Here is a 25,339-nt window from a genome sequence, read left to right on the forward strand (position 1 = left end):
AGGAAGATATTAGGATAAGTTTAATCATTTTATCAGTCATTATTTGCATCAGTGTTGTTTTTATATCATGAGTTTGTTGTTATATCATTTTATTATTGTTTATTTATTAATAAAATTATTTATTATTTTCATATACATTGTACTCATTTCCTTTTATCTCTCACACTTTTATTATAGAGAAAGGGCAAATAGCAATATTAAAATATTTCCTCTAATTCCCTTTCAATGTGCATGAATTTCATGCACCGGGCCACTAGTCATGATATAAAACATTACCATCACTCCTAAAAGTCCCTTCATGCCTCTGCCCAGTTAATCCCTGAAACTACTACCTCCATTAGTAACCACTATCCTGATATTTTTCCACTATAGATTTGCCGGTTCTAGAACTTTATATAAATGGAATCATATACTATGTACTGTTTGGGGAGGATTTTTCCACTCTTTTAAAAAAATTATTTTTCAATTACAATTCATATTCAATATGATTTTGTATCAGTTTCATGTGTCTGGCATGGTGGTTAGACAATCATATATTTTACAAACTTCCCTCCCATATTTCAAGTACCCACCTGGCACTGTGCATATTTATTACAATTAATATGTACTGTCATGTATAAGGCTTCTTTCATGTAGCATAATGATTTTTGTTGTTGAGATTCAATTTTTTGCTTCTGAAATTTATTCCTTTTATTGCTGAATAATATTCCATTGTATGGATATACCACAGATGGTCTGTTCTGTTGACGGCCATTTTGGATTGTTTCCAGTTTTGGCTATTGTGAGTAATGCTGCATTGAACATTTATGTAAATGTCTTTGTGTGGACATGTTTTTCATATATTTTGAATAAATACATAGAAATGGAATTTCTGGTTCATAATATGTATTTTTGAATTTGTAATACTATTTTCTAAAGAGAGCAATGATGTGGAGTGAATTTTCATGTTTGTATTGGCCATTTGTATATCTTCTTTGGTGAAGTATCTCTTAAAATATTTTGCCCATAACCCATTGACACAGACAATATTGTGGTGAAGGCCTGGGATGAAGTGGAGGTTGGGTGGAGGTAGGCAGAGAGGGGGAAATGGGGAACATATATAATTCTGTCAACAATAAAAAAATTTTGCCCATTTTTAACTTGGGTTATATTATTATTGAGGTATAAGGTTTTTTTTAACATATTCTAGATAAGAGCCATTTATCAGATATATATTTTGAAAATATTTTATCTTTGGCTTCTCTGTTTATTTCCTCAGTGATGTCTTTTGATGAACATAAGTTTTAATTTTGATGTGTGTTTTTTCTTTTATGAATAACAATATATGATTTGTCTAAGAAATTTGCCTACCAGCTGGTCATGAAAATATTCTCCTATACTTTTCTTTAAAAGATCTATGGTTTTAGCTTTTATGTTTAGGGCTATAATTCAAATTAATTGAATTATATTTCGTGTATGGTATGGTGCATGGTTTGGAGTTCATTTTGTTCAGTATCAATATCTATTAATTTCAGCACCATTTATTGAAGACTCTTATTTCCCAGTGTCTTGCTTTAGCATCTTTAAAAAAAAAATACTTGTGTAAATATTAGGCTATTTCTTCACTATTCTCTCTCTCCTTTCCTCTTGGGACTCTGAATAAATGTACATAAGAATTTTTTATGCTGGCTCAAAGGTCCCTGAGACTCTGTTCATGTTTTTAATCATTTTGCTATCTATTCTTCTGATTGCATAATTCTATTGGTTTATCTTTATGTTCATTGACCTCTGTCATCTTCATGTTACTATTGAACCCTTCCTGTGCAATTTAAAAATTTTCAATACTGTATTTTCAGTTCTGGAATTTCCATTTTGTTGTGTGATTTTTGCTTGCTTCCATGCTGTTTATTCCTCTTTTTGTGATAATTGCAAACATATTTTATTTTAAATACCTGAGCATAGTTATAGTAGTTATACATAGTTTAAAATTCTTGTCTGCTATTTCTAACATCTGAGTCATCTCAAAATTAATCTCTGTTGATATTATTTTCACTGAAAATGTATCACATTTGTTTTTCTTTCATATATTGAGTAATATTGGATTATGTCTTTCATATTGTGAGTGTTATGTTGTGGAAACTCTGTATTCTACTATATTCCTCTAAAGACTATTGATTTTTGTTATACCAACTAACTTGGTTGGAATCAAACTGCAGATTCTATCTCTTGGGTGACAGCTCAAATCTCAGTCATCTTTTACTTGGAGTCTGTTTTGTACATATGTGGTTCAGAAGTCAGGCGGACTTTATACTCAGAATTTTGGTCCCCTCTCCCCCATCTAGCTCTCCGTTCTTTGGGATTTGTCATTGACCTTCCAGTGGCTGTTGTTGTCTAGACCTTTTTATGGTTCTTCATGTCAGAAAGACTGCAGATTTTCTACCAGAATTTTGAGCACCTTTCATAGTATTAGTTTTAGACTGCCATCAGGTAAAGGTTATAAAAACTGTTAGCTCAACTTGTGATGTTACCATTTTCCAAATGTCTACTATTCTCCAGAATCTGCCTGCTTTTTGTCATTTTTCAGTGTCTTCAAGTCATGGGTATTTTCTATAGTTGTTATATACAGGAGGGTCAAGTCCATTCGGAGCTATTCAGCCATACTAGAAGCAGTTGTTGATTTTCCATTGTGTTTTGGTTACATGGAGTACCCTATTATAGACCTTGATGGAGAAACAAACAAACCAACCCTGTTCACATTTTTTAAAATTTTCTTTATTAAGGTATTACATATATGTCCTTATTCCACCTTACCCCCCCACCCCGCTCATGCCCTCACATCCCTGGTGTCTGTGTCCATTAGTTATGCTTATATGCATGAAAACTGCTTACATCAAGCATGTCAAACTCGCCGTCTGCTGGAAGCCAGTCCATCCTTGCTGCTTGACACAGTCGCTGCAGGGAAGAAACATCTGCACAGCAAATGTTTCAAGGGACCTGGCGTATATGGCATACTGTTCTTAATATGTTTGCTCCCCTTCTTAGCGTTATGTGTTATAACCAGAGCCATCTCCATGAGAAAGGTTGTTTCCCCAGGTGGGGATGTTTCCCTGGAATTAGGGATTAACGGGGCTAGGGAAGGGAATAAATCAGTAAAACTCCTTAACTAAGTGCCAGGCGGGTAGTTAATCACCTTAACTACGCACAATCAAGCTTAAGCTACATAATCCTTACTTAGGTCATAGAATAGAAAAATTTCCTTCAGTTATTTCTTTATAGCTTAACAGTAGAACAATAGGATAATGACCTTGGAATAGAGACAACAAACTAGCCCTTATAATGGAGCACAGAGACTAACCTAGACAAGATTAAAATCAACAGAGCTAGATAGAGATAAGATTTTTATCAAAGGTTAGATAAGAAACTATAAACATAAAACAAGGAACTGTAGAAGGTCAAAGGAGGACCCAAAACATATGATAATGTAACTATAGAGGCATGCTTATAGGATCAAATGGTATAAATACAGCTGTAACAGGACAATAAAAGAGAACCTGGCTATGCTGATCATCTGAACACTGTCTCCGTGCCCTTCATTCTTCGCTGACTTCATCCACACCTTTGGGAACCCCTGGATCACTGGGGCTGGACCCCAGCAGCAGCCGGTATAGCTTACATATTGAAGCTAAAGTATAACCTCTCCATAGTACCTGATTGCCCTAGCAGAGTTCATTTGTGCCAGGACAAGAGCTATATGGCTTTTGGGGTTACAAATCATTCTTAGGACAATTATAAACTTTCATCTCTCCATGATGCACCCAGCTACATAGCAGTTCCTTGGCAGTATGGATAGTGGGGGAAATGTGGGACAAAATCACATATATCTTTGTAAAATTACATCCCAACTATGTGACCTTAGACAAGTCACTTAACCTCTCTGAGCCCCCATTTCCTGATAGCATAGACAATATACTTTCAGAGTTGAAAGGGGGATTAAATGAGAGAATACATATAATAGTGCCTATATACTTTGTTTTGTCTGGAAGAGTCCAGGTTTACAACTGTGGTCCTAATGTAATTATTGGTAAAGCCCCCTTCACTGTCAAAAATATTCTAGTACTTATCAAATATTATTACCAGTCAAATCAGCAAATTATTCTGAAAGTGAGCCTCTAGAAGAATTCTTAAGGCCAAACACCTCACTTTCTTGCCTCAATTATTAACCAAAGCATTGCTGAGTAAACTATGGGGCAAGTACCTAATGCTATTGTACTGTTTTTATTTTTTTTCTGTTCCCCCCCCCTCTTAGAACTATATGGAAGAAGACTGGCCTTTATTTATGAGAATCAGAATCAAATCACCCAATTTGTCATTCCCCTTTCCACCTCTATAAATACCCAGGTGGAAGAAGATCAAAGGGAAAGAAACTCAAAGATAGGTTTAGAAAGAAAAGGGTACTGTGTGTGTCTATGTCTATGTGCACCTGGTCATGTCTTAGCCTGTCATCTGATTGTGCACATGTCTGCACGTGTGTGTGTGTGTGTGTGTGTGTGTGTGTGTGTGTGTGTAAAAGGGATAGCATAGTGTGTGGAGCAAGTTCTCATCCTTCAGCCCTCCACATGATACTCTGGGGCTGAGGCTGAGCTGGAGTGGGAGGTGGAGAGGACTTCAAGCTCATGGGTGATGACTCTCTAGTTTTTATTTTCTGGCTTTTCTTGGCAGATTTATCTAAGTGAAGTCCCTCTGGAGAGGGTTTTGGCTTCCATATATTTGCCTAAATCACTGAAGGAGAGAATTCCTCTTAGCAACTTACAGACCATCTTATTTAATTTCTTTGGCCAAACTTCACTTTTTAAGGTAAGTTCTTGCCTTTGGTAACTATCATAAACTGACATGTGGTGACTCATAGTAATTATGAACTCTTCCTATTTTCATGATGCTTTGTTTATTTTAGAATTATGCTTTCTGATTTATTCCACAAGCCTCCCAGCACAACCTCTGGCTCACAACATGAATCAACATCTATTTTAATGATATTCCACACTTTTTAATTTTCGCAGCTTCTCAGATTTAGAAGGGACCTTAAGGATGATCTGGTGACCAAACAGAGTCCTCAAGATGTTTCTAAGCCAGAAAAGAATAGCAAGTTCTCCTGATGAAATTCTGTTTCAACTTGTCAGTATTTTCTCCCAAATCTCCCTGGCCTCCTCCAAGCCAACATGCCCACTCTCACAGGCCAATTTATTTGAAACTGAGTGGTGTCCAACAGAACAATTTCTTGCAGGAATTTGTTATTCTTTCTCACTGCCTCCATAGCACCTTCTCTGAGGGATCCAGTCCTCACCCATTATTGAAACAGAGAGGCAATATAATGTGGTGGTTAAGAGCATAGACTCTGGGAACAGACTGGCTGAATTTAAAGCCGGCTATGCTGTAATCTTCCTTTGTGACCTTGGACAAGTTACCCAACCTCAATGTGCCTTAGATTACTCCTATGTAAAACATGATAAGAGTCAGTACCACACTTGGCTGTTGAAGGATTAAAAGAGTTAATATATATATAGTACTTAGAATATTAGCTGGCACATAATAAGCACCATGTAAATGTTTGCATTGCTATTATTATTTTCCTATATTGGGGCTCTGCCTACTAAAAATCCCATTCTTTCAGCCTGCTCTGTCTCATTTAGCTGTTGGGAAGACAGCAATCAAAATTTGTGTGAAGTTGTTAATATTTACACTTGTTATCTCACAAGAAACTGAGACTCAAAAAATGCTGTGGTCTGAATGTTTGTATCCTCCCAAAATTATTGTGCTGAAATCCTAACCCCCAAGGGGATGGTATTAGCAAGGAGGTACTTTGGGAGATGATTAGATTCTGAGAATGAAGCACTCATAAAGGGGATCAGGGCTCTTATAAAAGAGGCCTTAGAGAGCTCCCTCGCCCCTTTCACTAGGTGAGGACACAGCAAGGTGCTGTCTCTCAACCAGAGAGTGGGCTTTCATCAGAACCTGACCATATGGGCACCCTGCTCTTAGACTTCTAGTCTCCAGAACTGTGAGAAATAGATTTCTGTTGCTTATAGGCTACTCAGTCTGTGGTATTTTGTTATAGCAGCCTGAACAGACTAAGACAAAGAGGTTAAGTAATTTTTCCCAAGATCACACAACTAGGAAGTGGCAAAGCTAGGAATCAAACACAGGCTATCTGACTCCAAAGTTCAAGTATATAATAGGTCAGTACGTTAACTTGCCCAGGTGTGCTTGAATTTTCTAAAGAGGCTATTCAGAGGAATGAATTTCTAATGGTCAAATATTCACAGAATTACTTTGGGGAAGGTTGTTCTGGGCCAACTTAAATATACCACATACCAACTTAAATATGCTACACTGTTTCCAGCTATGTCTGTCAGATGTTCTGTTCTACTGGAATTCTTTAGCCTGTCCCCTATCTATCTAAAAATCTATTTATTCCTGTGGGCTTAGCTCAAATCCCACTCAGTAAGTCTGCTTGAAGTATGTGAGCCTCTGCTCTTTTCCTTCTGCTTGTATTCTTGTTTTATACTTCTGCCTAATTTTTCAAGTAGGCCGTGGCATATGTCATGGCTCAGATATGTTTTATTTTTATGGTACCCAGGATAGGGCTAGGTACCCAACATGTTTTCAGTGCATATATATTTATTATAACTTTCTAAATTCTCATCTCAGGACATACCTAAGATAGAGAAAGAAAGAGAGAGAGAGAAACATTGATGTGTGAGAGAAATATCAATGTGAGAGAGAAACATTGACCAGTCACCTTCCATACATGACCCGACTGGGAATTGAACCTACAACCTAGGTATGTGCCCTGATTGGGAATTGAACTGACAACCTTTCGATGCACAGGACAATCCTCAACCAACTGAGCCACTCTGGCTAGGCTATTATAACTTTTTAAGTAGCAAAAATTAAGCTGGACACAGAACAAGACAGCTAATAAAAATTAAGAATGTGATTCATAGGCACTCTGACCACGTTGGTAGGCTTGTAATTTCACTGTATCATCTGAGATGCCATTATTTTGGTAATTTTCTGTTTCTTCAGAGGACTGTGCTTGTGTTATAGAACAAAAGATAAACTTCTCTGCATACATTTCAAACCTAATAAGTATTTTATATTCACTAACACCTTCCATTGAAAGGGATTAAAGATCTTTGCCAAAAATAGCCTACAGACGTCATAGTGCCAGATGAAGAAGGATTAGAACTAGCTTGTCCTCAAATTCAGAGCTGGAAGGGCCCTTATAACTCATAATGTCTCATCTCCTCATTTTACCAATGAGGAAACTGAGACCCAAATAGGGAAAAGGACCTGCTGGAGGTGACACAATTCATTTATTAATTCATGCAGTTAGTTATCCAGACAGCAAATACTTATTGAATTCCTACTATGTGTCTTGCATGGTGCTGGATGCTAGGAATACAATGATGAGCAATATGGTGCCTGCCTTTATGGAACTTGCAGTCTAATGGGAGAGAACAGAGACCTAAAGATTCTAACAAGGGGTAACCTGAGAGTGAGACCTATGCCACTGGTTTTAGGGGAGTGAGTAAATACCATTTCACCCGAGTCCTGACTTATACAGGCTTGCTTTCACATTCCTTCTTCTAATATATTTTTATCAAAATCTTAACTGTGATTACAACATATTACCTTAAAAATTGTTAAGACCCCACTCTTGGAAAACATTTATCTCCTCCACCGCTCCTCCACTAGTGGCAGTTCTCAGGGAAAGGAACAAAGCACTAGGCAAGTACAATATGACACAGGGGCACTGTGAGCATAGATGATGGCACCTACCCTTGTTTGGGAGATCAGAGAATGCCTAGTGTAAGAGAGGTATCAGCTGAGACCTGAGGTTGAGTAGGAGCTGGAAAATGAAAGTGAGAAAAAGAGGACTTTTTCAGGCAGAGAGAGCAGCTTATATAAAGTTTCAGAAGTGAAATAGGTAAAACTTGAGCCTAGAGCTCAGGGTGAAAGAATGAGAAATGATTTAGTTCCTTTCCCTGCACAGCCACCATTTTGTATGTAAGGGAAACAAAGCCAGAGAACAGCTTAATTAAATTCTGGGTCATGGTGTTTCTCTTCCTTTGGTCTTTCTACTGCAGAAAACTGTATGTCTCAGACTAAGTTGGTAGGGTTGTTAGCTGTCATCTGGTCTACCTTTCTTCATGTCACCAGTGTCCCAGAAAGGGAAAAGAACTTTTAAGGAACAGTAGGGTTTGGGCTTACACTTGGTCTTTTGACTATTAGTGAAGGCCTTTTGCACCATATCTAACTTTAAATCAGGCTACACCAAAGCAATTACACTGTAAAGGGAGTCCTGAACCATTAAGCTGGCTTTAGAGGAACATAATTGGTCAAAAACAGGAAATGAGTAGCTTCCTAGTGAACCCAGGCTGTACTCACAAGTACTGAGTTCTTAGTGGCTGCAGGGCTCAGAAATATGAAGATTTGTCATCTTCTGAAAGTGGCCCAGTAGGCTCCCCAAGGGACATCATTTGGGCTCACCTCCTCTAAATTTTCTTGACAAGTCTTCAGAAGATTTGATTCTTCTCCCTCCTGTCTTGCATCTGCCCTATCTTTCATTTCTTCACTTGTGCCTTAGAAGAGACAGTCACTTGTGCCCTAGAAGAGGCAGTTTTCAGCTGCTTTGTTTCCTGAAGCCTTGACATGTAGCACTTTGGCCTTGCTAATTATCAAGCCCCACACCTTAAGGACTACATTCTAGTTTGTTTCCTTTAAACCAACATTTGTTAAGCAGCCCTGCCCTATCGCTCACTAGCTGTATGAATTTTGTCCAAGTTTTTAAGCCTCCCCAGGCCTCAGTTTAACTGAAAAATGCTTATATTGCCTTAACCAGTTTGGCTCAGTGGATAGAGAGTCAGCCTGTGGACTGAAAGGTCCCTGGTTCGATTCTGGTCAAGGGCATGTACCTTGGTTGCGGGCACATCTCCAGTAGGGGGTGTGCAGGAGGCAGCTGATTGATGTTTCTCTCTCATCAATGTTTCTAACTCTCTATCTCTCTCCCTTCCTCTCTGTAAAAAATCAATAAAACATATTTTTAAAAAATGCTTATATTGTTTCAGTGACCCAGTAACAAAGTAACTGACTCACTGTGGGTACAAGATAAAATACCTACATGTGGGAGACAACAAGACACATAATGCCTGTGCTCTGGCCTCAGAGTTCTTGGTCTCCTTGGGGGGGATGAATGTCCTCAGAGACTTGTTCCAAGCAAGATGTTGATCAATCTACTTCCATTTCCAGTGAGGATAGAATAAGAAGTTGCTTATAACTAAGTCATGATGGATTTATGTTCCTTATAAGGAGAGGCTCCTGAGAAGTAAGGATGCTTGAGGGTTATAACTGGGATAAGTTGGGTCATATCGTGGTCCAGAAAGTTATCAAAGTAGGGAATAGTTTGATTTTGTTGCTTGTGCAGTATTGAGTAGCAGGCACAAAAACAATGCTTGTTGGGTGGATATTTGGGTGTATGGATATTAATAAATTGTTCTAATTTGGTATAAATGAGACCTTATATGAAGACAGGAGATGAGCTACACAATCTCTAAAAATTTTTTCTTAACTCGTGATTTTATTTTCCATATTTCTCTACCTAATTATGTATATTACTTCAAAATTCTATATTGATTATTGGAATGCAAAAAATTAGAAATTTAGGACCTGAACTCCTCTTCCTTATGTTTCATCTATAGATCAAAAACGTCACTAATACATTAACCACATACGTTGTGAGTGCCAGCATTTCAGGTATATCCATTCAAAACTTGGCTGACCCAGTAGTTATTACTCTGCAGCATCTTGAAGGAAACCAGGTAACACATCCATTTTCATCTCAGAATAAAAAGGCCTCAGAAACCCTCCATGATTTTCCCAATAAAAATAATTGGCTAGTTAACCGATGTGATCCAAAACTTAATGAAGATTATTCCATTTCAGGTAGCTGAGATGTATTATAATTGGGATTTCTAGAAATAATGCCTTAGCCTAAAGGGATAACTAATGGTGAACTTCTAGCACTGTGACAGATTGGCAGAGGTGTGACTATGAGCATGTGGATTTGTGGTTGTCCCATCACACTAAATGGTATTTAATTCCATGTACTTAAGAGTGAAGCAAACAACTTAAAATAATATTTAAATATCTTTATCCTTTGAATTTCCATGAAGAACATTACAATATGTATTAATTATCACCAAAGATTTAAAGCCATAGTCATATGGAAAAACATAAGGTATATATTACTAAATGATCAAATTTAGCCATGGTATAATAATGAACTACTATTGCATTTTTTGATGTTAATGTATGTCCAGTGAGAAGTCTTAATAGCTTCCTTCATTCCCAATCTAAAAGACCACATGGTACAACATATTCTTCCCAGCTCTTAATTCTAGAAGGGAAGAAGAACAAATGGGAAAGGGAATTAAAAAGAATCCAGATACCAAATGAAATATGTTAGCTGGGTAAGATGTCAATTCCATCTGGGTCCACAGCACTCCAAGCATGCCCCAATAACCAGTTTCTCATTGTCTCCAGTCCTAGAGATTGCAGAAGCTAGTGAGGCCTCAGGAATGCTCATTAGGCCTAAGAAGGAGGCAGCTCAACCTTGTACCTATAAGGCTTGATCTCAGCTTTGAGCCCCAAATTCCAAAGTTCCATGTGCAACACCTTCCATACATCAGACCTGCACTGTCCATCCACAGCCTCCTCCTGGGCCTCGCACGGGGAGAGTGTGGAAAATTCACATGTTATCAAATATTTTAAGGGACACACACCAGATCACCATACATAACATGTTGTTTTCTTTCTTGTAAATCCCAAGTTATCTGTGGTTAGTCTTAAAACCAACTCACAAATGGTCTATGTGTATATACTATTTGAAAAAACAGTAAGAAAAAAACAAAACACTTGTGTGTACTTGCTATTGTGTAGTAACTATCACAAGGAAAGGTGCTTACCTATGATTTTTCTTTTTTCTAGAATTATGATCAAGTTCATTGTGCCTTTTGGGACTTTGTGAAGAACAGTAAGCATTTTTCAAAACTTTGTCTTTCAGTGAGACTTTGCCCCTGGCCATTTTTCTGTTTGGCAGTTGAAGCAAGGGAGTTTTACTGAAGCTACTGTCTTATCAGGCCCTACAGAGAACTCTGATTTGCAGAAATACAAATATGAGCTTTATAATCAACTAGTGGCCTGGTGCACAAAATTCGTGCGGGGGGGAGGGGCGGCATCCCTCAGCCCAGCCTGCACCCTCTCCAATTGGGGACCACAGGGATCAGGCCTAAACTGGCAGTCAGACATCCCTCTTGCAATCTGGGACTGCTGGCTCCTAGCCGCTCACCTACCTACCTGCCTGATCGCCCCTAACTGCCTCTGCCTGCCTGCCTGATTGTCTCTAACTCCTCTGCCTTCCTGCTTGATCATCCCTAACCTTTATGCCTGCCTGCCTGATTGCCCCTAATTGCCTCTGCCTGCCTGCCTGGTCTCGCCCCCAACTGTCCTCTCCTATCATCTTGATCTCCCTCAAAACTTCCCTCCCCTGCCGGCCTGATTGCCCCCAACCCCCTGCTGGCCTGATCTCACCGCCAACTGCTCTACCCTGCTGGCCTGATCACCCCTAACTACTTCTGCCTTGGCCCCCACCACATGGCTTTGTCCGGAAGGAAGTTGGAAGTCTGGAAGATGGCCAGTGGACCAGGTCTAATTAGCATATTACCCCCCTTTTTTTTAGTATAGATAGATTATATAGGATAGGATTGCTTAAATGGAGGAGGAGATGCTCTTGGCAGACAAAAATACATAATCCCTATATCTGGACTGATAGCCAGCCATATGCACTATACTGCCAAACCGGTCATTAAAAAATTGAACCACTTTCTTACACCTTACACCAAACAGCTGTTTCCCTTAAAACCCCTTTTCAGCCCCCACCTTAGGTTCTGTCTTCGCAGTTCACCCTGATTAGGTTCTGATTGGTAGGTTTCTATGCCAGTCAGCATCAAAAGCCCTGCCTCCTGGGAAGCCATCTTGTGAGGGTGTACCTGTCAATTTGCATATTACCTCTTTATTATATAGAACTAGGGGCCCGGTGCATGAAATTCGTGCACTGGGTGGGGGGGGGGGAGTGTCCCTCAGCCCAGCCTGCCCCCTCTCACATACTGGGAGCCCTCAGGTGTTGACCTTCATCACCCTCCAATCGCAGGATCGGCCCCTTGCCCAGGCCTGACGCCTCTGACAGAGGCGTCAGGCCTGGGCAGGGGACCCTCATTTCCCCCCATCACTGGTTCTGCCCCCAGCCCAGGCCTGATGCCTCTGGCCCAGGTGTCAGGCCTGAGCAGGGGACCCCCAAACCCCTCCGATTACTGGCTCTGCCCCTTGCCCAGGCCTGATGCCTCGGCCAGAGGCGTAGACCCCCATCACCCTCCGATTGCCTGATCGGCCCCTTGCCCAGGCCTGACGCCTCTGCCAGAGGTGTCAGGCTTGGACAGGGGACCCCCACCTCCTCCCGATCACTGGCTCTGACCCCCGCCCAGGCCTGAGGCCTCTGGCCCAGGAATCATGCCTGGTCAGGGAACCCCCAACTCCCTCTGATCGCTTGCTCCACCCCCCGCCCAAGCCTGACGCCTCTGACCCAGGCTTCAGGCCTGGGCAAGGGGACCATCATATCCCCCCAATCCCCGGCTCCGCCCCCCACCCAGGCCTGATGCCTCTGGCCCAGGCATCAGGCCTGGGCAGGGGACCCCCAGCCCCCAGCCCAGGCCTGATGCCTCGGCCAGAGGAGTTGACCCTCATCACCCTCCAATCACCAATCACCGGATCGGCCCCTTGACCAGGCCTGAGGCCTCCGGCAGAGTTGTCAGGCCTGGGCAGGGGACTCCCAGCTCCCCGCGATCTCCCGCTCTGCCCCTGCCCAGGCCTAATGCCTCTGGCAGAGGCATCCAGCCCAGGCAGCGGGGACCCACAGAAGCAGCAGTGCCGCAATCTCCCGCTCTGCCCCTGCCCAGGCCTAACGCCTCTGGCCTAGGCGTCCAGCCTGGGCAGCTGGGACCCACAGTGGCAGCGGGGGGCGCCGCGATTGCGCGGGCTCCGCCCCTGCCCCTGCAGGATGCCTCTGGCTGAGGCATCCGGCCCGGGCAGCGGGGACCCGCAGCTGCAGCGGCCCCGCGATCGTGGGCTCCACTTTAGGCCCAGGCAAGGGACCCCTAGCTCCGGGGACTGCCAGCCTCGACCGTGCCCAGCTCCCATTGCTGGCTCCACCCCTACTTCCTGCTATCACTGGCCAGGGCGGCAAAGGCGCCTGATTCCCTGGCTCTTAGCTCCCCCCTGGGTTTCCGATCACTGTCAGTGGCAGGGGGCTTCTTCCTGCTTTCCCTTTCGCCTCCCTGCATTGTGCCTACATATGCAAATTAACCGCCATCTTTGTTGGCAGTTAACTGCCACCTTAGTTGGCAGTTAATTTGCATATAGCCCTGATTAGCCAATGAAAAGGGTAGCGCCGTATGCCAATTACCATTTTTCTCTTTTATTAGTGTAGATAAGGGCATGGAGGTTTAAAAAAACATGTTCTTCTCTATAAGAGACTTATTTTGGGGATCAGAAAATCACACAACTCAGGGGTAAGCAAAGTTGGAAGAAAGCTAGTAGACACAGAGCAGATTGGCCTCAAGCTGATTAAATAAATTTGAGGAATGAACATCTGGCTCTTTATCTGTGGTTTCCCACAGAGATTTGCAACATCTACTGCTAAATCTTTCCCTTTATTTCCTCATCTCTTCTAACCTTACTGTTTGTCCTTGGGTAATCCATTTATCTCTTGGGGCTCCAATATTTTTATCTTTTCATTGAGGAGATAAGACTTCCAGCTTGGTCTTTAAGGGCCCTTCCTGATTTGCTAGGTATGAGTCTTTGTGGACAGTAAGAGAATGGGTTGGGGATAAGATGCTGAATGGGTCCCTCTTAGGCTTGCCATCTCAATTTGAATCTTCAGGGATATTGCCTAATCTCAGAGAATTCCCACACAGAATCAATTTCCCCTGGAATGCCAGGAGTGGTTATGTGACCAGTCTTCTACCTGTGGAAGCTCTGCCTGGGAACTTGTCATTTTACAGTATCCTTGGAATTCTGAGAGAAAAGAGAAAGTCTCTTCCCACTTAACTCCCTGGGAAATGGGAATACAACAGAGATAGTACTGTGATTTCCTGGTCCCCTCCAAGTCTCCCAGGATAGGAGTCCCGTAAAATGGTGAGCTTTGCCCCTCACAGCCTAAATAAGTTTATCTGCTCATTAATGCAAGTTCCTTGGTTCTTCCAGGTCACCCTTTACCCCTACCCCTCTGTCCATGGATCCAGAACCTCTGGAATCTATGGAGTTATCCTAGATGGAAAAATGTTGATCATATTTAGCTGTCTGCCTTAGAATAACCTCTTTGGTCTGGGGCTACCCTGGAGGTTTTACTCTAAATCTGATCTAGTACCCAAAATCTACAGGTTATGGAAGTTTGAGGGTTGGTGTTAGAATCCTAAATATGTTCAGGAGTGAGAAACTAGGCAGGTGTCAAGTAGACCAGAAGCTTTAATTGGCCTTAAGGGGCTTCAGACCATGATCTGGCTTGAGTACAAAGAACGTGAGATTATTTGAATTCTGGATTGAACTGGTTATTTCAGATGTCTATTCCAGTCTCACAGCGCATGCCCAAGTGTCAGCCTATATTCCATAACTTGTGTCCTTCAGAAAGTTCTAGATCTACCTGTTTCCTATTTGTGCTACTTGAAAAAGAACAGTACTTAATTCTGTCGTTTTAGCATGGTGGCAGAACTGTTGCTCATGATTAGAGTCTGTCATAATCTGTATAGAAACAGGAAAAGTGAGAGCCAAGAAGTTATGACATTTATGAAGCCTCCCCCCCAACATCAATTGAGCTTACTAGACTTAATTTAATTTCAGTGTTCAATTATACCTCTATGTTGCTGTCTTAACAAACAATACTAATTATAAGACATGTTTGGAAGGTGCATATAATGAAAATTTAAATATTTCTGAGAAAAACAAAAATTGCTTTGAAATTTCCTTCTGTCTCCTGCAGATGGGCTAGGTGGATGGAATTCATCAGGCTGTAAAGTAAAGGAAACAAATATAAATTACACAATCTGTCATTGTGACCACCTCACCCATTTTGGAGTCTTAATGGTGAGTTGTCTCTTAAGCACGCCTTGATAGAATTTTGACAACTTTTATTGGATTACAGTTCAGGAATATATTTGTGAACTAAGTTATAGAAAAGTGTCAAGTGGAAAAAAAGCTCACCTGTGTTCATACAAATAGAGATTAAAATAAGTGTTTATTTTTCTCCTTATAAAATTAATGCCTGCTCCTCACAATTAAAACATTACAGAAAAGGTTCCTACAATCCCCCTCCCAAGAGATTACCACCTTTAATACCTTTATGTATATTCTTTCAGAATCTTTTCCTATGTGTATATTAATATATGTTTTTGTTTTATAAAATGAGATTAAGTCAAGTTATTTATACTGTTTTTACTACTTGCTTTCCACCTAATAATATATATATATATATATATATATATATATATATATATATATATATATATGACACCTTTCAGGAAAATGTGTATCCATCTATTTCCATTTTTTTAAAAAATATATTTCATTGACTTTCTACAGAGAGGAAGAGAGAGAGACAGAGAGCCAGAAACATCGATGAGAGAGAAACATCGATCAGCTGCCTCCCGCACATCCCCCACCGGGGAAGTGCCCACAACCCAGGCACATGCCCCTGACCGGAATCGAACCTGGGACCCCTCAGTCCGCAGGCCGACGCTCCATCCACTGAGCCAAACCGGTTTCGGCCATCTATTTCAATTTTTAAGTGTCTTTATAGTATTCCATTGTGTGGATTTAACATGGTGAATTTAAGCAATCCCAAATGGATAAGCATTTTAGTTGTTACTGTTTCCTCCATTGTGAACAATGCTGCAACAACCATTTTTATTCATTTACCTATAAACACTGATGTAAATATTTATGTAGGATAAATTGATGGAAGTATAATTGCTGGGGTAAATGGCATGGTCATTAAAATTTTTAATTTTAATAATTCTTGTCAAATTATAGTGTAGGAAAGATGAATTAAAAAATACTTGCAGTAGGTAACCAAACAAGAGTTATCTGGTCAATTTACATATCCAGGCTTCAGCAACATTGTTAAATCTTCTATCTCCTTCATTCCCTACAGTCCTCCTTAACATCAGGACTTGCTGAGTTTTCCTTCAAAATGGCTCTCAAATGTGTTCTTTTTTCTGTACCCATGCACAAGTACTTTCTTAGCTCTCTTAAGTTACCTTATTGTATGTTATATACTGTTAGTTGAATGTGTCATGCATGAGTTGCTTATTTTATTGATAGTAAGCTCCTTGAGTGCTGAGAGTCTGTTTTATATTTATTTTTACCATATCTATTCAACAAATAAGAGGTGCTCTATTGATACCTATTGACTTGTAAGAATTTTGTTTAGCTCCCTCCAAATTGGTTAAAACATAATAGTAGAAGTCAAAACACCAGAGCTCATATGCCTACTCTGTCACTAAATACCTATGTGATTTTGGTCAGTTTGTTTTACTTGTTTGGACCTTAGATTTGTCTTCCGAAATGTGAAAGATTGGCATAGACCAGGATTTCTTAACCTTGGCACTATTGATATTCTGGGCAAATCATTCTTTGTTGTGGGGGGCAGTTCTGTGTATTGTAAGATATTTAGCAGCCTCCCTGGCATATACCCACTAGATGCCAGTAGCATCTTCCCCAGTTGTGACAACCAAAATGTTTGCAGACATTGCTAAATGTCCCTAGAGGAGGGACAAAAATCATTTCCAGTTGAGAATTACCAGAGTAGATCAGTGCTTCTTAACCTTTTATTGGTCATGAATCTCTGTAACCATCTGATGAATTCTACTGACCTTCTTCCCAGAACAATGCACTCATATACTCAAATGATTTTGCATGCCATTTTAGGTCTTTTATCATCCTCAGGTTAAGAAATTACTGGATTATGCGATCTCCAAGGTCCATTTTGCCTCTTAATTTTAGAAAAGTTATTTAAGTTCTAAGGAAAAGGAACATTTGTTTTTGATGTTTTGTGTAGTATTTGGGAATGGTTAGTTCAGATAATGATTCACTTTGCGTCTACAATTCACATCTATTAGTTTGGTTACATTTTAAGTGTGGGACATGTTAATGAAAATAAAATCAAGGATTAAATGTTCTTCCAGTGCTGTTGATGGCTTTTTATGCCCTGTACACTGCAAGTTACACTACACATATTCAAAAAACTATGCAGTCTTATTATAAATTCATCTACATACTTTGGTTTTATTAGAGTTGTAGCAGAGATGATATCGACCTTGGGAACCTCCTGTTAGTGAGCACTGGAAGTATTTTTAAAAAATATATATTTTATTGATTTTTTTATAGACAGGAAGGGAGAAGGAAAGGGATAGAGAGTTAGAAACATCGATGAGAGAGAAACATCGATCAGCTGCCTCCTGCACACTCCCTACTGTGGATGTGCCCACAACCAAGGTACATGCCCTTGACCGGAATCGAACCTGGGACCCTTGACTCCGCAGGCTGATGCTCTATCCACTGAGCCAAACCGGTTAGGACAGCACTGGAAGCATTTTACCATAAATTTGTTCTGGCACATGTATAAAAACAATGCAATGCTTTCCCTAGGATTTATCAAGGTCTGCAGTGGATGCAGTGAATGAGCAGATATTAGTACTTATAACATACACCGGATGTGGAATCTCCTCCATTTTCCTAGGAGTTGCAATGGTGACATACATAGCTTTTCAGTAAGTTGATACATTCTTGGTCTGAGTAAATTTAATTTGGTTTGATGGATGCCGTTGTCATTTTAACCTGGTTAATTTCATAAAAGGTTCTGATTCATCACAATAGTAATAGGTCAGATCCATTAGACTCTGAGGTGGACATGTTAAAAAAGAAAACAACCAAGGCTTATAATTGAATTTTTTTAAAGCAAGAGGGTTGGGATAAGAAAAAGATTTTTCTAACAGGATACAAAAACACTAATCATAAAAGAAAAAAACTGATAAATTGGACTTCATTAAAATTAAAACTTCTTTCATCAAAAGACATCATTAAGATAGTGAAAAGGCAAACTGTAGGTTGGGAGAAGATATATATTTGACAAAAGACTTGTATTCAGAATATGTAGAAACTCCTACAAGTCAAAAAGCAAAAGACATACAATACAATTTAAAAATGGGCAAAAGACTTGAGCAGGTACCCCATAAAAGAAGATATCTATGCCTAGCTCTAGTCCTTACCTAAATAGCTAATAAGCATATGACAAGTTTCTCAACATTATTATTCATCAGAGAAATGATCATTAAAACCACACTTACACTTTGATGCACCCACCAGAATGGCTTACATTTAAAAAGTTGAACATAGTAAGAGCCAACAAGGATATGGAACAATTAGAGCTCATACATTGCTGGTGGGAATACAAGAATGGCATAGACACATAGGAAAAGTCTCTGGCAATACCTACTAAAGATAAATATACATCGAGCTACTAGAGAGAATCTCACTATTAGAGAGAAATGATTGCATATGTCCACAAAAATATATATACAAGAATATTCAAAGTAGCTTCATTCATAGTGGCCAAAAATGGGAAACCCCAGTGTACATTAATAGGTAACTGGATTAATAAATTCTGGTATATTCATAAGTGAAATGTTTCACAGCAGTAAAAAGAAAAAGAATAAACTACTTCGATTCAGTGCAACATAATATCTAATTCTCATTGACATAGAGTTGAGCAAAGAAAGCTAGAAAGAGAAGATGGTTCCATTTACATGAAATTCCAAGTACAGGCGAAACTAAATATATAGAGATAGAAGTTAGAATATTGGTTACCTCTAGTGGGAATATTTAATGAGGGAAAGAATGGAGAAGCCTTCTGAGATGTTTAAAATATTTTACATTCTGATCTGGGTGGCATTCCCTTAGGTATATTCATATGTAAAGATTCATTGAGTTGCATTCTTAAGATCTGTGTACTCTACTATTTACCTCAATTTTAAAAACCACATATACACCTAATGAAAATTGCAAAATTTAAATCAGTAAATACTTAATAGAAATAAAAAAGAATGAAAGGAAAATATATATTTTTCTAATTTGGAAAATACTGGGTCAGTTTTCACAAAGTACAATTGTAATCACTTAGTGAAACTTAAGGTCATATTTCCATGATGGCAAATGTCTGGATCTTTGGAAATATCCAAGTAACTACTTGAAATGGTTTGCACAGATATCCTGCTATTTGGTTATATTTAGATATAGCCTTGAGTATGATGGAGTGATGATAGAATTGTCTATCCAGGATACACCTTCCTTCCTTCTCTGCACCCCCCCCCCCCCACCAAAAAAGAAAAGAAAAAGGTGATGCTTAGTTGATAGAGGCTATTATTATTCCTGTTAGTAAAGGTCACTGTACTTAGGATACTTTGACTCTACCTGGAGAGAAAGTGGGAAACTCTAAAATTCAGTACATGTGAAGTGATATGAGTACTTTAATTTTAATAAGAAATTTTTCATTCTTTCACTTATTATGCAGATAAGATGTAGCAAGGCTTGATTAAAAACAAAGACCCTGATTTGCTAAATATGTCCTTTTTCTTTTAGCAAACTTCGAAAAGACCATCCTTCCAAAATCCTGATCAATTTGTGTGCTGCACTACTGATGCTAAACCTGGTTTTTCTGTTCAATTCTTGGTCGTCATCATTTCAGACAGAGGGACTTTGTATCACAGCAGCAGTGGCACTTCATTACTTCCTGCTCGTTTCTTTGACATGGATGGGCCTGGAGGCAGTGCACATGTATTTTGCTCTAGTTAAAGTCTTCAACATATACATTCCCAATTATATTCTTAAATTTTGCCTAGTTGGTTGGGGTAAGTATGTTGCCATTGTCCTTGATGTCTCTGTCTTTCTAATTCTGGCTCCATTAGACAAATTATTTGGGACCAAAGTCTGTTATTATCATAGGTAAAGAATTAAGGATTGCCTCACTGGTATTTGGATCTATATCTCTTTTTCTGCCTATATTGATCTAGAAATTCAACTTTTAACCTCCATTGTGAGGAATCAGCCTTCAAATATTTAATGAACATCTGCTTGTGTATATGCTAAATGCTGATCTATGTAGTGAGCTGATTTTATCCTTCCCATTATGGAAGTTACAATCCCGACAAAATCTTACTGTTATAACAGCCAGCATTTAGGCATCACTTACATGTGCCAGAACTGTTCTAAGTGCTTTACATACTCATTTAATCTTTACAAAATCTCTAATCATTACTTCCACTTAATATATTAGGGCACTGAGTCACAAAGGAATCAGGTAATTTGCCTAAACTCAACATAGCCATACAAACTGGCAGAACTGGAATTTGAACCAGGGAATCTGTCTTTATAGTTCAGACTTTTAACCTCTGTGATCTAACCATATTGCTTAAGGGACAGGGAAAGGAGTTGCAATGTGTGAAGTGGTGCTCAGTCAGACATGCCCTGATTCTCACTACACCTCATGACTGTCACTATCACTGCTTCCGTCTGGAAGAAGCCAGGAATGAAACTCAGCATGAAACTTTCCTAAATTAGATGTCATTTCATTGGATTCTTGACTGTATTTCTAACTGACAGGGTCAGCTCAGCTCCTTTCCCGACTCCTCACTTTGCTATTCAAAACAGATTGTGAATTCAGAAAATGTTAGGCACATAGGAGATGTATATTAAGTGGAATGCATAGGATACACAGGGAGACAGATTTTATCTTCCACTGCTTTTCTAAAGACAATAGCTTCCCAATTAGCTACTCATCCTTTTAATGAGTTAACATATTACAAGCTTTAATTGGATAAGGTCAGTGCTATTATCTATGCTAATGTGGGGAGTACAGAAAGGCAATATTAAACAAAGTGTAGTCGAAAAAATTGTTTTAGTGCACTTTGGAATCCATCAGAAACACAGAGCCCAAAACAGTCAATACTCTCCCATTTATGCCTCACATCCTTCATCTCTAGTCAACTGTCAACGGGAAGATTGAATAAATTGTGGAAGAGTCTTCACAAGTAATCCAAAGAGCTGAAAATCCACATATGGCTAACTGTGAAGGGGCTGTAAATACTAGTAGCACTGGATCCTGGCCTTCCTTCTCCCTCATCATCATTCATTTTAAACTTCCTCTTCAGACTGTTCCTCCATCAGACCCTTGCTCCTTAAATATTGGTGTTTCCCAGGGCTGACTTTTCATCTATTTGATATTCTGGTTCTACACCCACTTCCTGGGGTACTGGAGTGTCAGGAAAGGCTAGGCTTGGTACTTTGGAGGCAGGAAAAACTTGGAGAGTGTTAAGTACACACACAAGCCAAGGCAACTTTTATATTCAGTTTATTACTTACATTGGTGGTGAAAAGAAGAATAGCTAAAGGTGTCAGCTCCCCAAGTCTTTGTCTCACACACTATGAAGAATGACAGCAAAACAAAAGGGGAACAGATGGCTGTCACAAGAGTTGTAGAATTCCTTGTTGAGGAGCCAGCTCTAAACTGAAGGTATGCAGTATTTTATTCTGCAGTTCTGTTCTGAGGAGGAAGTGTGCAAAGCCACACACCTCCTCAGAATTTGGAGGCAATGAGAAACTGTCTCATGACAGCCTCTGAGAAAAGATAGGGAGGCAAATAGGAGATGATCTTGGAACACCTTCTCATAGGCCTGCTACCTTCTTAAATTCATGGAGGATCATAAAGCATTCTGTCAAAATTCAGATCAGCTGTGGTTCAAGCCTATGCCTATATGGATACCTGCAAGGTTGCCAGGGAGCCAGTCCAGAGCTGTCCCACTACAGGGAGTTTCAGAGCATTTAACTATTAGATAAATGCAATCAGCTCTAAGGAAAATGAATATTAGGATCTGTTTGTGTTTGAAGTTCTGCCTTTCTAATGCCAAAGCAACCTATTGAAAATGTTTTATTCCTTTAAGTCTCTGTCCAAGGCAGTAGATTTGTCCACATTTAATAAATAACAATCAGTAGGGATATATATTTTTTAATTATTAAAGTGTAAACAGAGCTTGGGACCACCTCACAACTTCCATCCTAAATGTAAGACTTCCCTCCCTCCTCTTCTTCTGGTCTCCAACAGGTATTTTTTCAAATATCTACATCATGCTAGCCACTGTGTTAGATGAGAAAAATGTAGATCTGAAGGGATTGTCCTGTTTATCACAGGATAAGACAGTGGTCGCCAAACTCATTAGTCAACAGAGCCAAATATCAACAGTACAATGATTGAAATTTCTTTTGAGAGCCAAATTTTTTAAACTTAAACTATATAGGTAGGTACATTGTTATTAACTTAATTAGGGTACTCCTAAGGCTTAGGAAGAGCCACACTCAAGGGGCCAAAAAGCCGCATATGGCTCGCGAGCCGCAGTTTGCCGACCACGGGGATAGGACAATGGAAAATTTCTCAAGATGCTTAGCACTCTGGAATTTAGAACAGCTTCTTACAAAACTCCTAAACTATGTGCAGGTGTAATAATGCTATTAGTTTAGCAGAAGTACATTGTTAGAAGTAAAGAAATCATTTAAGTTTTGCAAAATGTATATGAAATTGAATTTTTAAACCCTGTGTCTATACTCACATCAAGCTTGACTACTTTGACTGAACTGATTGCTTTATTATAGTTTGGCTGAATTGACTCGTCCTTGACCAGTCGATCTAGTCAAAATGTCAAACTGGTAACGAGTATAGAAACAGCTCCTCTGTCAGAAAAACACTAAAGGCTGCAACTGATTGCCTGTGCCCTTCATCCAAGGTAACTGAGACAAAAAGATGTCAGGAAATGAGGGGCAGTATTGAACAAAAGAAAAAATTGGAGGCTCATCATCTGAGAAGAAAGGCTTGATGCAAATTTGCATTCCAATGAACTAGATACTTCTATTGCCAAGTTGATTTTTGGTACTTGAGCTATTTTTAATAACCAGTGGGTGTTTTATTGGAGCCACTGGCATGCTGTTTAGTTTAACAGATTGGAGAACTCCTAGAAATGTTTAACTTAGAAGAATTTACAAACATTTTGCAAACAATGGTATTTTGATGCCTGTGCATCTGTGATTCATTTAAACAGTGGCTTAACTTATCAGTGCACAGAGTCATTGATCAGGATCTTTCCCCTGCTTTCTAATGGGATGCCTTTGGCTTGCTTCCCCACACTAGGGATCCCAGCAATCATGGTGACAATCATATTGAGTGTGAAGAAAGATCTGTATGGAACTCTGAACACCACATCTCCATTGTAAGTACCAGCATCTCTGCTTCTCAAGTGATGACGTTCTGTATTTTGTATGAATTAGAGAGAAATAGAGAGGAGAGGGAGAGAGAGAGAGAGATTCGTTGTGCCACTTATTTATGCATTCATTAGTTGATTCTCACATTTGCACTGACTGGGAATCTAATCTGCAATCTTGGCATATTGGGATGACTGACACAACTGAACTTACCTGGCCAGGGCTGATGATGCTCTTGACCATCAGATTATGGTGGGGTGTTTCTGGCCTCAGGCTTTGTCTTGATGCTGGCTTCAGGAAAGATTCAACCTCAGCCTTTCTGGCCTAAACACAGTCATGAACACACTCACAAGATGGTTAAGTACCTGGGCTCTGTATGACCTTGGGTAACTTACTTTACCTCTTACTTTCATTTCCTGCTCTGGAAAAGGGGAATAATAATGTTTGCTTTCAATGCTGTGTGCAAATTAAAATGACATTATGTATAGAAAGTGCTCAGCATGTGGCCTGTACCATGGTAAGTGCTATATAACTTGCAACTATTATAATTAGAAAACTTGCAGAACTTGGAAGGAATTGGAGTTGTCACTATAAGAAAATACTGAGACAGGATGGAAAACACTTTCTACCTTTCAACAACAAAGCTCTCCCCTGAAGAAGATTCCACCTCTTTTCTTTGTAAATTGACTCAGCTTTGTACTATTGTTTTTCTATTATTTTCCTCCCTCCCTCTCTTTTTCCCTTCCTTCCTTCCTTCCTTCCTTCCTTCCTCCCTCCCTCCCTCCCTCCCTCCCTCCCTCCCTCCCTCCCTTCCTTCCTTCCTTCCTTCCTTCCTTCCTTCCTTCCTTCCTTCCTCCTTCCTTCCTTCCTTCTTTCTTATCTATCTACTAGAGGCCCGGTGCACGAAAATTTGTGCACGCGGGGGGGGGGGGGGGGCCTCAGCCCGGCCTGTGCCCTCTCACAGTCTGGGACCCCTCGGGGAGATAACGACCTGCTGGCTTAGGCCTGCTTTCGGGTGGCAGAGGGCAGGCCCAATCCCTAGGTGCAGCCTCTGGTCAGGCTCAGAGCAGGGCCGATTGGGGAGTTGGGGCACTGCCCCCTGTCATGCACAGAGCAGGGTGGATCGGGAGGTTGCGATGCCACCCTCAGTCACGCTCAGGGTAGGGCCAATTGGGGGGCTGGGGCACCGCCCCCTGTCACACTCAAGGCAGGGTCGATGGGGAGGTTGCGGCGCCACTGCCTGTCACTCACAGAGCAGGGTCAATCAGGGGGTTAGGAAGCTCCCCCCTGTCACACACAGAGCAGGGTCAATCAGGGGATTAGGAAGCTCCCCCCTGTCACTCACAGAGTAGGGCCGATAGGGGAGTTGGGGCACCACCCCCTGTCACACACAGAGCAGGGCAGTTCAGGGGGTTGGGGCACCACACCCTGTCACACTCAGGGCAGGGCCAATGGGGAGGTTATGGCTCTACCCCTTCACACACAGAGCAGGGCCCGTGGGGGGCAGTTGGGGCATCGCCCTCTATCACCCACAGAGCAGGGCCAATCAGGGGTTTGGGGCACCGCACCCTCTCACACACAGAGCCGCAGAGCGATCAGGGGGTTCGGGAGCTCCCCCCTATCAGGCACAGAGCAGGACTGATCAGGGGGTTGGAGTGCCTTCCCTTGTCACGAACAGAGCAGGGTGGATAGGGAGGTTGTGGTCCTGCCCACTGTCACACACAGAGCCGCAGGGTGATCAGGGGGTTTGGGCGCTGCCCCCTGTCACGCTGATCCCGGTGCTGGGAGGCATATTACCCTTTTACTATATAGGATAGAGGCCTGGTGCACTGGTGGGGGCCAGCTGGTTTGCCCTGAAGGGTGTCCTGGATCAGGGTGGGGGTCCCCACTG

At 40.8% G+C, this 25,339-nt stretch overlaps 1 protein-coding gene across 1 annotated transcript in view; it reads left to right on the forward strand.

The window, feature by feature from the left end:
- Positions 1-25,339, forward strand: part of ADGRG4 (adhesion G protein-coupled receptor G4) — a gene marked incomplete at both ends in the record, with an annotated part of 135,938 nt that overhangs the window by 81,429 nt on the left and 29,170 nt on the right. Inside the window, 7 exon segments of the mRNA XM_081081682.1 lie at positions 4,699-4,833; positions 9,738-9,857; positions 11,026-11,071; positions 15,128-15,231; positions 17,794-17,915; positions 19,783-20,051; positions 23,378-23,456. Coding sequence (XP_080937808.1) covers positions 4,699-4,833; positions 9,738-9,857; positions 11,026-11,071; positions 15,128-15,231; positions 17,794-17,915; positions 19,783-20,051; positions 23,378-23,456 — 875 coding nt within the window.

Source organism: Myotis nattereri, assembly GCF_964212035.1.
Source record: "Myotis nattereri genome assembly, chromosome: X".
Taxonomy (NCBI): domain Eukaryota; kingdom Metazoa; phylum Chordata; class Mammalia; order Chiroptera; family Vespertilionidae; genus Myotis; species Myotis nattereri.